The sequence below is a fragment of the Crocuta crocuta genome, unplaced genomic scaffold, assembly GCF_008692635.1.
Source record: "Crocuta crocuta isolate KB4526 unplaced genomic scaffold, BGI_CrCroc_1.0 scaffold3, whole genome shotgun sequence".
NCBI lineage: Eukaryota > Metazoa > Chordata > Mammalia > Carnivora > Hyaenidae > Crocuta > Crocuta crocuta.
In genome coordinates, this window is record NW_027529934.1 from 17,158,378 (window position 1) to 17,171,988 (window position 13,611).

The 13,611-nt window shown below is 37.3% G+C and overlaps 1 protein-coding gene across 2 annotated transcripts in view; it reads right to left on the reverse strand.

The window, feature by feature from the left end:
* The window catches only part of RABGAP1L (RAB GTPase activating protein 1 like), a 674,356-nt gene that overhangs the window by 513,634 nt on the left and 147,111 nt on the right, over positions 1-13,611 (reverse strand). For both annotated transcript variants that reach the window (XM_077763327.1, XM_077763328.1), the window contains exon 12: positions 10,762-10,912. In XM_077763327.1, coding sequence (XP_077619453.1) covers positions 10,762-10,912 — 151 coding nt within the window. The remainder of the gene's footprint in view (positions 1-10,761; positions 10,913-13,611) is intronic.

Below are 13,611 nucleotides of genomic sequence, written 5' to 3' on the forward strand. Positions count from 1 at the left end.
AAAAAAAAAAAAAAAAAGACAAGACAGACACTTTACATTTCTAAAAAGATTCCTTCTCAATTCCATCAGCTGTTATTCACATTGTGTGCTCTTATGAAAATTATGTGACTGGAAGTAGTCTAACATACATATTAAAGTAGAAATAGAGACTGACACCAATATCCATTATAACTGTTATCATGTTCATGATGTATTATCATATCAGTAAAAATAGTAGATAGAAGCTCATCTCAAATACTTACGATGTGCCAAGCACTTTATCATCTTATTTAATTCAAGTCAGCATTACTACTATCTCTGCCTTATAAATGATAGAAAGTTGGGATAACTTTTCAAGATCTACATGGGAGGGGTGAGACTCAAATTTAGATGAATCTAGCAATAGAACTTAAATCTTTTAAAAAGAATGTGTATGTGTATGTGCGCATGTGCACTCATGTAAACATACACATACAGATATACTTCTTAAAGAAAATATTCCTTTGGGAAAAAACATGAATTCAAATGGTAGGAAAATGGCTTATGACAATGTTATTTCTGAAAACTTATCAAATTAAAACCCTGTTTTGATTTTAACAAAGTGTAAAGTATGAAAGTTACAAATTAGATCACTTCTAAAAAGAGCACAGAAATGTAATCCAGTGTTTGCTATGTTATGCAAATGATAATCAGCACATAGATAAACTATACCGCACGCATCATGTAATTTCTGAAATTACAAATGCAGTTCTGTGAAACAACATAAAATTCAAGTTGCCCTAAAACACACATAACCTCCCCCATGTCAAAGGGTTGCTAATATGTGAAAATGCAATCACTACTCAGTGGCTCCTCAAACCAGATGTTAAGATTTAAGCCTCAGTTCAGAAGCTCTAAATTCTGTTTGTTTGATCCTACAGGGGAAGTAAAGTCATAATCCTTCTCACCTGAAAATTATGAAGAATGCTAATTTCATAGGAATCACATGAAGTATCAATTATAAGCAATAAAGAACTGACGACTTCAGAAATACGTCGCTGATCAGTCAACAGTGGTGATGCCCTCAGCCCCTGGTGGAAGTCCTGCAGCAGCAGACAACGGCCGAAGCCTCAGTCACTTGAGGATAGACTGTTTGAAAACCCATCTTAAAAGGGATGAAGTTAGGTGTTTTAGACCCTTTCTATTACTGGAGCACCTGGATGGCTCAGCTGGTGTAGAATGGAACGCTGGATCTTGGGGTTGCCAGTTTGAGCCCCATGATGCATGTGGAGACTACTTAAAATTAAATCTTTTTACTGGTTCTATAAAATACTGTGTAGAACTTCTCTGCCACCTGTCTTATACATATTTCCTGATATAAAATGGATAATACCTAAACCTAACTATAACATTCATTTCCATATAATAGTATAAAGCTGAGAAAAGGAAAAGTAAGTACTGCTTTTATTTCTTTAGCCTTTTCTTTATTAACTTTAGTGGTTAAGGATGAGAAAAATACAAAGGTTTTTTTTCCTTCCAAAGGATCTTTAAAAGACAAAATGTAGGAATGCCCTATGCCTTTCATTTCTCTTTCAGAATTTTCTATGTTATGGGTTCAAAAACTGATTCTGGGGGCGCCTGGGTGGCTCAGTCGGTTAAGCATCCACCTTCGGCTCAGGTCATGATCTCATGATTCGTAGGTTCGAGCCCCGCATTGGGCCCTGTGCTGACAGCTAGCTCAGAGCCTGGAGCCTGCTTCAGATTCTGTATCTCCCTCTCTCTCTGACCCTCCCCTGCTCACACTGTCTCTGTCTCTGTCTGTCTCTCTCAGAAATAAATAAAACATTAAAAAAAAATTTTTTTTAAACTGATTCTGCTTTTTAGCAATTGTGTGTCTCTTGATCTCTCTGCACCTCCTTTTTCCTTGGTAGTAAATATGGGAACTGCATCACTGAAGCAGTCAGGATTACAAGGAAAGAACATAAGAAAGCACCAGACATAAAGCCTATCACTCCATAATACCCACACACTCCATTAATTCCTTCAGCAAGTGTCTTCCAGCATCTGCTGGAGGGCAGTCCTAGTGTTGAAAGCTGAGATTACACCAGTAAGCAAAATCCAGACACAATCCTTGCTCAAAGAGAGTTTATAGTCTAGAGCACCCCAAGGAGTCACACCATACTTCCCACAACCTCTGACCATGACAGGACCTTTCACAACTCTGTGCCTTTGTGCTTGGCACTGCCTTAGCCTAAATCCTCCTATTGGTGGCTGCTAGGCGAAGCCACTCTGCTCCCTTAACACTTTGTTTATAACTCTGTCCCAGCACTTACCATGTTATCACTATTTCTCTGCTTCCTTGACTGCCTCCCCACTGGACTGTAAATTCCTACAAGGGTGAGTAGAAGGGTTACTCTTTTTATACCTCTAGTATCTAGCATAGTGTCAAACACAAAAGACATCTTAATGTTTGATCAGCTAAAGAATGAATTAGTCGCACAAGTAGATAACAGAATGTTACACATCTTGTTTTCCTTCTTTCCTCATTTCTCAGATGGATATCCTGAAACGTGCACAGATCTCAAGAATCCATAGTAATCTCCATTATTTCCCACAGAAGTGTTCTGTGTCCCTCATTTAACATTTAAGCATATACCACTTCATGATTTTTCTCATCCCCTAACATTAGTGAGTGTTTACCATGTATTAGGCATGCTCTCAGTCTGTATGTGAATTATCTTATTGAATCATCACATCACAACAATTCTATAAGATATGGATTGAGACCATCACACGAATGAGGAAACTGAGAGTGAGGATAGTTAAGGAACTTGCCCAAGGTCACAAACTAGCAGCAGCAGAGCTTAAAGTCTGAACCCAAGGTCTCCCTCCATGGTGAGCACCAACGTTTCCTCCTAAGATGGAGCTACCACTTTTAACAAGATAAGTCATAACTGAAAGCTCCTTTTGATGCTAGCAGTGGAGTCAAAGTAATTCTCCATGATTCACATGTAAAAGCTCCTCTGTTGAGTCCTTGGGCACCAGATTACAGTTTCAGTTAGTCTGTGCTTTTGTCGTGGTTCATCTTCTGTTGAATCTAGGCTAGAGTTTTTCATCCTTCTTAAACTTTTGGCCCCACTACATTTCTTACCAGTCAAAAAGATTGGTAAAGCCTTATTTTCTGTAGATTACATTATAAAAACAAGACCAGAAAGTGTGATTATTCCACATGGTACGGTCAACCTCTTCTCTATTCAATATTACTCTCTAGTCTTGACATACAAAGATTCAGGGTGACTCAAGCCACACCCACTGTGGAAATCAATGCCAGTAATTCCTAGTACTCTTACCTACTCTCTGGGAAAAACAATGGACGCTACTATACGAGGACCTGATGCTCATATTAACTCAATCATCATAGCTCTCCCCAGGTAGGTAAGATTCCTGGGGAAAAGATACTGCTTCATACTTTACCAGGTTTACACACAACCTAACACAACGTAAGCCTTCTAGTTTAGGAGAAAAAAGAAAGAATAAATGAAAGACTCTGGCAGGTGAAAGACCTGTATTCTGAAAACACTGATGAAAGAAATTCAAAATGACGCAAAAAAATGAAAAGACATTCCATGCACATGGGATGGAAGAACCAATATTGTTAAAATGTCTGTTCTGCTCCAAGCCATTTACAAATGTAATACAATCCCTATCCAAATACCAACAGCATTTTTCACAGAACCAGAATAAACTACCCTAAAATTTGTATGAAACCACAAAAGACCTCAAATAGCCAAAGTGATCTTGAAAAAGAAAAACAAAACTGGAAGTATCACAATTCCAGATTTCAAGTTATATTACAAAGCAATAGTAATTAAAACAGCATGGTACTGTCGATATAAACAGACACACAGATCAACAGGATAGAACAAAAAAGCCAGGAATAAACCCACAAGTATATGCTCAATTAATCTTCAACAAAGGAGGAATAAATACACAATGGGAAAAAAGATGGTCTTTTCAACAAATTGTGAGGGGGAAAACTGAACAGCAACATGCAAAACAATGAAACTGGACCACTTTCACAAAAAACAAAACTAAACTCAAAATGGATTAAAGACCTAAATGTGACACCTGAAACCATAAAAATCTTTGAAGAGAATATAGGCTGTGTCTGATATTGGCTATAGCAACAGTTTTCTAGATACGTCTCCTCAGGCAAGGAAAATAAAAGCAAAAATAAACTATTGGGACTACATCAAAATAAAAAGCTTCTGCACAGGAAAGGAAACACTCAACAAAACTAAAAGGCAACCAACCTACTGAATGGGAGGAGATATTTGCACATGACATATCCAATAAGCAGTTAGTATCCAAAATATATAAAGAACTGATACAAATCAAGAACGAAAAACAAATAATGCAATTTAAAAATGGGCAGAAGATATGAATAGACATTTCTCCAAGGAAGACATACAGGTGACCAACAGACACATGAAAGGATGTTCAAATTCACTCATCATCGAATACAAATCAAAACTACAATGATATACCATCTCACACCTGTAAGAATGGCTAAAATCAACAACACAAGAAACAACAGGTGTTGGCAAGGATATGGAGAAAAAGGAACCCTCTTGCACCACTAGTGGGAATGCAAACTGGTACAGCCACTGTGGAAAACAGTATGGAGTTTCCTCAGGAAGTTAAAAATAGAACTACCCTATGATCCAGGAATAGTACTACTGGGTATTTACTCAAAAAATTAAAAAAACAGGGGCGCCTGAATGACTCAGTCAGTTGAGCATCGAACTCTTGATTTCAGCTCAGGTCATGATCACTTGGTCGTGGGATCGAACCCCACTTTGGGTTCCATGCTCAGCGTGGATTTTCTCTCTCCCCCTCTGCCTCTCTCCCATTCATTCTCTCTCTCCCTCTCTCTCTCTCTCAAAAAATAAGATTAAATTTTAAAAATTACAAAATCACTAATTCTAAGAGATACGTGTATCCCTGTACTTACTGCAGCATTATTTACAACAGCCAACATACATAAACAGCCCAAGTGTCCATCAATAGATAAATGGACATAGAAGACATGGGTGCATGTGTGTGTACATGTACACACACACACACACACACACACACACACACAGGAATATTATTCAGCCATGAAAAAGAATGAAATCTTCTCATTTGTCATGATATGGATGGAGTTAGAAAGTATAATGCTAAGTGGTGAAATTGCTATCAATTGATTAAAAGCACACTGGGATAGCCCTCCTATGAAGCAATGGTTGACATGGTAGTATAATGGGAGTCACAAAACAACTCTGAGAGCCATTCAGGTGTTATAATGTGTGAAGAATAAAAGTAAATAATAAAAAGTAGTAAATCTAAGGCCAAACAGAAAGTACAAGCTTGAACCACACATACACAATATTCTTTGATAGACTGATGGTTACACAAAGCATATTATAGCTGGATTCAGCCTGCTGGCTCTATGCCACCACACCTGAAAAGAATGTGATTTGTTGCTTCAAATTCTGGACAAGCACAGCACTACTATCGAACTGAATGATAAACAGATTACTTTTTCATAGAAGCCAAATCTGAGGTAAGTTCTCTATAAATACTTCACATTCCTTCCCTACATAATATTAGGTCCTTGATAAGGTTGTTATAAAACAATTATTTGTTCAAGCTGAACCATTTCATTAACTAACCTTAAAATATTGCCATTTCCTTGATAAGACAGGAAAAATTAACTGGACCAAAAGAAGACACTACCAACTGCCGAACCACGACCAACAAATACCAAATATTGGAGATACTTCTTACTGAAAATCCTCTGGGTATTCATTTTCTTTCTACTGAACGGCTGGTAAGTTTACATGCATTCACTTACACTTGCATACACTTACATACTTACATATACTTACATACACTCTTGGCTGTAAGTACTTGTTGCCTAATTTCTACTCTTAAACATAGAAAAAGAACAAAATTGTTTCTTAAGATAGTGACACTCATATTTCATTATCTTTGGCTAGAAGCAAGGAAGACAATGAAATTGAATATACCACTGTATTTCCTCTCATAGAAATGTTATAACTTAAGAGCTTGAATAAAGGAACATTATTGGGGCCACACATTTCTAAAACGTTTATATGAAAATATTGTTTTTGATAAATTGCACTGTTAACAAGAGAATTAACATTAAAATTCTAATGTAGTTGGGGCACCTGGGTGGCTCAGTCGGTTAAGCGTCCACCTTCGGCTCAGGTCATGATCTCACTGTTCTTGGGTTCGAGCCCCACATTGGGCTCTGTGCTGACAGCTAGCTCAGAGCCTGGAGCCTGCTTCAGATTCTGTATCTCCCTCTCTCTCTGACCCTCCCCTGCTCACACTGTCTCTGTCTCTGTCTGTCTCTCTCAGAAATAAATAAAACATTAAAAAAATGTTTTAAATAAAAAAAATTTAATGTCTAAACTGAATGTGGAAATATTTAGTATACTATCTTAAATTATATATTATTAGTCAATCTCTAGTGGTAATTTTTAAACATTTGCCATTCTAAAATAAACTACTAAGCTTAATTTTTATAATACATTACTCCATAACATAACTCAACTATTACCTCTATTAACAGGCATCTGTAGCAGAGAAAGGTAAGTGTCTATCCAATATCTATTTTCTCTTTCCTTCCTTATTAATAAGTCCATATTTTGGAGTGGGGAGGAGAGGAGCATTATGACAATCTTAAAAACAACAACAACAACAACAACAACAACAACAACAACAACCAGCTTTCCAGGGAGATCGTAGCCATGTAACAGAACTTTGGTCAAAAAGATGAAGTGAAAGCTGCTATTTAGGTTCAAGGGAAAGCTCTTTAAAAGGGCAACAGACTTGGTTCAGATATGCCAAAGAGAGGTCTAGCCTCAGTACAGGTTCATGGAAGATAACCTCTAAATCCCTGGAATTTCCCGAATGATAGGAGTGTCTTTTTTTATTCATGATGGGCCCCTCCCACACATCTGATAGTTTATGCTAAGGAGGCAACTTATGATAGGCCTCTAGATGGTTTATGTTAAAAAGAGGACTCAGCATTGGGGGCTAACCAAGCCAGAAAAACCAACCACGTGATTAGAGGTGTTGAGCCAGGTGATATCAGCCTAACTTCAGGGAAGGGGAGAAGAGAGAGCTAAAGATTAAGTTCAGCTAGGTGGGTGATGATTCAAACAGTCATGCTGATGTAATGAAATTCCATAAGAACTCCGGAGTCCAAAGCTGAGTAAGGTTCCTGGGTTAGTGATCTTCCAAGTACATACTACCACACAGTGATGTGGGAAGGAAAATGTGTCCCTGACAACGATGCAAGTTTCATATTTGGAACCCTCTTAGTCCCAGAGTCCTCTGCCCTATATATCTCGTCTTTCGGCTGGTTCTGGTTTGTATCATTTTGCTATTTAAAAAAAAAAACAACAACTTGCAATTGTTAAGTGTAACATCTTGCCACACCCTTAGAGGGTATCTATGGGGACCCCCAAGTTTGTAGCTAAGCTGGTCTGAAGTAAGAATGGCTTTGTGAATTCCCAAACTTGACCCTGATGTCAGAAGTCCTGGGCAGACTTGGCAGTCGAGAGGGACTGTTCCCTGAAAGTCCAGTTGGATTGCCTTTGTCTTCCTTCCTTTCTGAACACAATGCCAGACACAGAGCAGCGTTTCTGTGACAAGGTGACAAGCACATGCTAAGTATATCAGACAGAGTTTAGTCAGGGAAGGAGAGATTTAATATAAGAACTTAGGTACTAAAGTACTGGAAACGCTGGGAGCCCAGAACACTGGGGACACTACTGCTAGCTCCTAGGTTCACCACCACAGCTACAGTCCGGAGAATCAGGGGAGTGCTGTCGCTCCTCAGGCCAGGAGACAGGAACCTGAGAACGAAGGCAGGTGATTCAGAATGGAACACCTAGAGGCAGATGCCAAGTCTCACCACTGGCAAAGCCTGGGCATCTGTCTACTACTGCCAGACGCAGAAAGTAAATCACAGCCAGACCCCAGAGTAAAAAAGAGTCTGAAAATATTTTATTCAACGAAAGCACTTTTTTGGTCTTTCTGCCTCTTGATCTTCAACTTCTCCCTGCAAATTGTATATTCAAATTTACCATGGTGTTTGGTATATATGGTAAAGCTTTTATCATATGTATGACATACAATGCATTGTTGGATGTTCATAAATAATATCATGGGAGACTTAGTCTTTATTTTTCTCCCAAAGTCTGAAATCCTAAAAGGCATGAATTTTAAAAGCCTCTTAGTAGAGAAAGGGATTTGGCAGTACTTGCTACTCTATAAGCAGCCATTAAAAGTATATAGTTTGTCTTTTATATAAAAAAGTGATGTGACACCCAGAGGTATGGTCTCAGGACATTTTTCCTCAGATACCTCCATTAATAAAAAGTTTTCTGGGCATAAACTTCCAATACCTGGATACTTATTTTGTTAATTTTTATTATGCATGCAGTACCACTTGTGCTAATATACAACTATATAGAAATGTAGGTAGGATATAAAAAGATAAAGACAATGAAAAAGTTATGCTTCATAAAAATATTATTCAATATTAAACATGGGCTATTTTTTAAATGTTTTATTTTGTGTAATTTTTCTACTGAGATATACTTCACATAAATTTCACCATTTTAAAGTATACAATTCACAATGTTGTACAACCAATCACCACTATCAAATTCCAGAACATTTCTATCACCCCCAAAAAGCAACCTCATACCTATTAGCACTCCCAATTCTTCCATCCCCCATCCCGTGGCAATCATTAGGCTACTTTCTGCCTCTATGCACTCACCTATTCTGCACATTTCATGTAACAGAATCATACAATAGGAATTATCTTTTTATTTTTTTAATGTTTTATTTATTTTTGAGAGAGAGAGAGAGAAACAGAGTATGAGCAGGTGAGGGGCAGAGAGAGAGGGAGAAAGAATCCATGAAGCAGGCTCCAGGCTCTGAGCACTGTCAGCACAGAGCCCGACGCGGGGTTAGAACCACAAGATCATGACCTGAGCCAAAGTCAGACGCCCAACCAACTGAGCCACCAACACTCCCCAGGAATTATTTTTTAATAGACTTGTTTAGCAGTTTATGAAACAACAATTTGAAAACCTGTTTCAAAATCAGTTTTCTTGAGTCACAGTTTTAACCATTATCATATCTGAAAAAGACTTCAAGAGATTCAGAAACCCAAACAGAGAGGCACCATTTTTTTTCAGTCCCACCCAACAATCATATTGTTGAAATCTGGTTACGAAATTACTCATTTTCTCAAATGAATTATTTCTTATCAGAAAATCAGAGGTGTTGTATTTTTGAATTAACAGTCAATCCCAAATTTTCTGCAACTGTTTGTACAAGTCTTAAACACATTTAGAATTTCTGATTCCAGGAAGATGTTGAGTTTTATAATAACGCTCATAGCTTTCAGTGTGTCAAAATCACACAGTGATGTTTAAATTGCCAAATGTTTCAAAAGTCCTTCTCTATAATATGAGCTTATTTCCAGAAGTAGTTGTTTTGTCATGCATTATCACAACATTAATTCTTATGTGAAGGGACAGATTAGTGTGCCAATTTTTTTTTTTAAGTATCTTGATATGTAACATTCTGTGATAGCCATCTCTTTAATCCCCTGTGGGGGCTAAGTTAAAACTAGACAATCTTTAAATCCACATATTCGAGCACATGCTAATTGCAAGAAAACTTTAATGCCATGAAAGCGCATGTATGAGTATGAGCACCACTGTTATTCCTTCCCAAGATGCACAAGGCCTTCTTCCATCGGGTCACTCCTAAATCACATGAGACAAGGGGCCACTGGACTTAGTGAAGTCTCAGTACTATGGCAGAGCAAATATTAGTACAGCTGAATATCCTTTGTGTTGCAATTAAAAAAATACAAATGGAATTTCAGACATCCCTCCCACACACACACATCAATGGATTATTGGGACACTCCAATGCAGAACACACTAATCATAAAAAATGATAAAGGTTTTTTTAATATAATCTGAATTTCACAGTGACTGAATATACTAGGCACTCAGAAAATATTGTGAAAGGGAGGGAGGCGCAAAGGGAAGGAAGGAAAGAAGGAATTAGAGGGGCTAAAGAATCTGAAAAGTTGATAAATCCTGAGGAATAAAGAGTTGGTTATCAAAAAAAATCTCATTTATGAATCGAGATTTTTAAATCCATGATTTAGAGCAGAGTAAGAAATCAGGAGGTGAGACTATGAGGAGACTCTAGGACTGCACATTATCTTTGTATATGTTCTACCATCAGTTCTTTGGACATAAGCACAGGAATTTACATGGGGACCAGGGGCTCCTCACAAAATAGGGAACTGGGCAACTATCTACACTATTTAAGTATAAGATTACATAAGCACAGAGGCCTTTTAATTTCATTTTAAGTTAATTTGATTTTAAAATTATACTTGAGTACAATTATACTGTGTACAAATATAACTGTATATAAATCTCATATAATAAGAAAGGTTCATTGAAAACACTTGAAATATAAATATGTCCCAATTCAATAAAAAAATGAAAGCCAAGGCATTGTTTACCAATATCCAACAAATGCTCAGAACAAAAGGCAGAACTATTCGTTGCACAACACTGATACAGTTTTTAAAGAAGTTCAAAACACTTATGACTTACTGAAGCTATGAAAACAGTATTTAAAATGTTGGCCAATGAGACGAATATGAAAAAAGCTTCCTACCTTTGTGATAAGAAGTCGGTATCTATCCAGCATTGTCTGGTTGTCATGGCAACCTGCTAATAACTGCCACACCTCTGCCCTCAATGCTTCAGGGACACCACTCTTCACCAGAGTGGACAGCCCCTTCGGTCGTGCACCAAGGTTATTGTGCCTAAGAAAAGAAAACAAACCATTCATACTCCCTTCACCACTGCTACTGTTATAGAACTGCTATCGTTACAGAAAGTATACTAATGAATTTATATAAAAATGGAAGCCTGGGTCAAGAGAAAAATTGGGGAGGAGGGCATGAAATCCTAACAACAGTGTCAGATTAGTGATGTCTTAGACATTTTTTCCCCGATCCCATCTTTAATGGTGAACCATGTTATTCCACCATCAAGAAAACTTGTTTTACTTCATTTACTTTTAAAAATTATCCTATGAACTTATTCAAAATAATGAATGTCTTAATTATATATTTCTGGGAAACATGTCAAGGCATAAAAAGAACCGTGTGAATCCCCTGACATAAACATAGGGCAAGTTGGCTAACAGTGTGGGTATAACAAGGGATTGGGGGAAAAGAATGCTGAAAGTGGATCACAGGCCTATTATGTCTCATCGACACCCCTACATCCTGACCCAAAGTACTCCCTAAATGGAAAACCTGGTCCTTTCCTACAAAACCCATACAACTTATACAACTCCACCTTGTGGGGGGAGCAGCATATACTTATTAGTCATGCCCATTTCCGAGGGTGTATAAAAATGAAACAAAGGCAAAAATTTTTTGTCATGAAGTCAATGATGACAAAGTAGGTATGTTACTACAATAATCTGCCCAACTGAACAGGAAACTGAATTGCAGTTCCCAGTCTTATGAATATAAATTCCATTCCTTAAACTTTCTCCTGGTGCCTAGCTTGAACCTGGAGCTATGCTGTATACCCCTTTGCTCAGATTTTATCTTCACTTGTATTTGTTGCTCAGTTTTGATCTCTTAAAGTGGGCCCTGGTGTAGCCATCTGCATTCCAAACCTTGTGAATGTACTCTGGTTTGGTCTAACATTCAGGCTCTACTTTCAAAGTTTAAGCCTTAAAAGTCATAGTATTAATATGTCTGTTTTCTAAAATTGGCCTCTCATCTACTTCACCAGCTTCTCTATCTTATATGCATTCTTCCACCTCCAGCCCAGACCTCAGTTTTGGAAGCCCTTCCTCTGAAACAGGTTCCATTCTTTCCCCATATGGTCATAATCTAGCCATTTGGGAAAAAATTGTAGTAACTGTCATAACTCAAAAGCTCAAGTAAACTCATCCATTTAATATTTTTAATAAACCATCAAATTTATATCTATTCTGCTTTGTTCCAGCTTCTTCAAAGCAAACTTTTATACTGTTCAGTTAGAGAACCTAAGCTGCGAATATTGATTGGCTTAAAGCAAAAAATAAATAAATAAATAAAAGGAGGTAGAGCTTATATGACTTAACATGCTATTCACTGCACATTAGAGATCAGAGTGAAAAAAGCAAGTTTCAAAACAGTTTGTGTGGTATAATTTTAAATACATATTCTCTCTCTCTCTCAAAATTTTATATATAGTATTATTTTAAATACATGTTTATTCTCTCTCCCTCCCTACCTCACTTGTTCCCTCTCTTTCTCTAACACATACTAGAGACCTGATTTCAACCTGCATAGGAAAAGAATATAAAAAAATATACTCCAAAATATGTGTGCAATAGAATGAAGAGAAAAATTACTTCCTTGTCTTTTCCTACGTTGTTTCAAATATTCACAATGATCATAAATTCTTTTATAATCATACACAAAAAAGTCATTTCAATTCTTTAAATTTCCCGCATGGAAATTTAACTTTAACTTTGGTTAACTTGTAAAAACAACAAAGCTAAATATGCTCCACAAAATGTCCTGAGTATATTATTCTCGAGAAGACTTACACCTGAGTAAACTGACCCCTGTAACTTCCTTCCAGTTGCCACCTCTTCACTATCCAACCGACTTTAGGATTAGCAAAAGAATATTATGCTGCAAGAGAGCCAGGATAAGTCATAAAATGATCTTTCTCACAATTTATTTCGTTCTAATTTTTTTTTTAATTTGAGAGAGAGACAGAGAGATGGGGCGGGGTGGGGAGGAGAGCAGGGGAGAGGGGCAGAAGGAGAGGGAGAATCTTAAGCAGGTTCCACTCTCAGCACGGAGCATAACCATGGGATCGTGACCTGAACCAAAATCAAGTCAGATGCTCAACTGACTAAGCCACCCAGACACTCATGATTATACTTTTTAATTGGAAGAACATTTATGGTTTGAGGGTAGTGAGTTTCTATACTCATAGGGTAAAAAATACTGAGTTAACTAAAAACAACAGTGTACAATGGTCTAAGCTCACTTCCTCTGAAATTAAATGCAAATATTCTGAATTTTAAGTCCCATAATATATAAGAGGAACTTAAAGTAATTAAATATATCATATGCTATATGTTATATAGAGATCAATAAGTCACACTGTGTATCACAGCTATTAAAATCCAAATACAGGTGCACCTGGGTGGCTCAGTCAGTTAAGCATCCAACTCTTGATTTTAGTTCAGGTCATGATCTCATGGTCATGAGATCTCATGGTCATGAGATCAAGCCCCACCTTCAGGCTCTATGCTGTGTATAGAGCCTCATTGAGATTCTCTCTCTCTCTCTCTCTCTCTGCTCTTCCCCCATTCATGTGCTCTGTGTCTATAAATAAATTAATAATTTAATAAGAAAAATAAATAAACTCCAATATATACCTCCCATGTAAAAGAAACCTTTCTTCAACCCCACATAACCCTCTGGCTATCATACAGTCT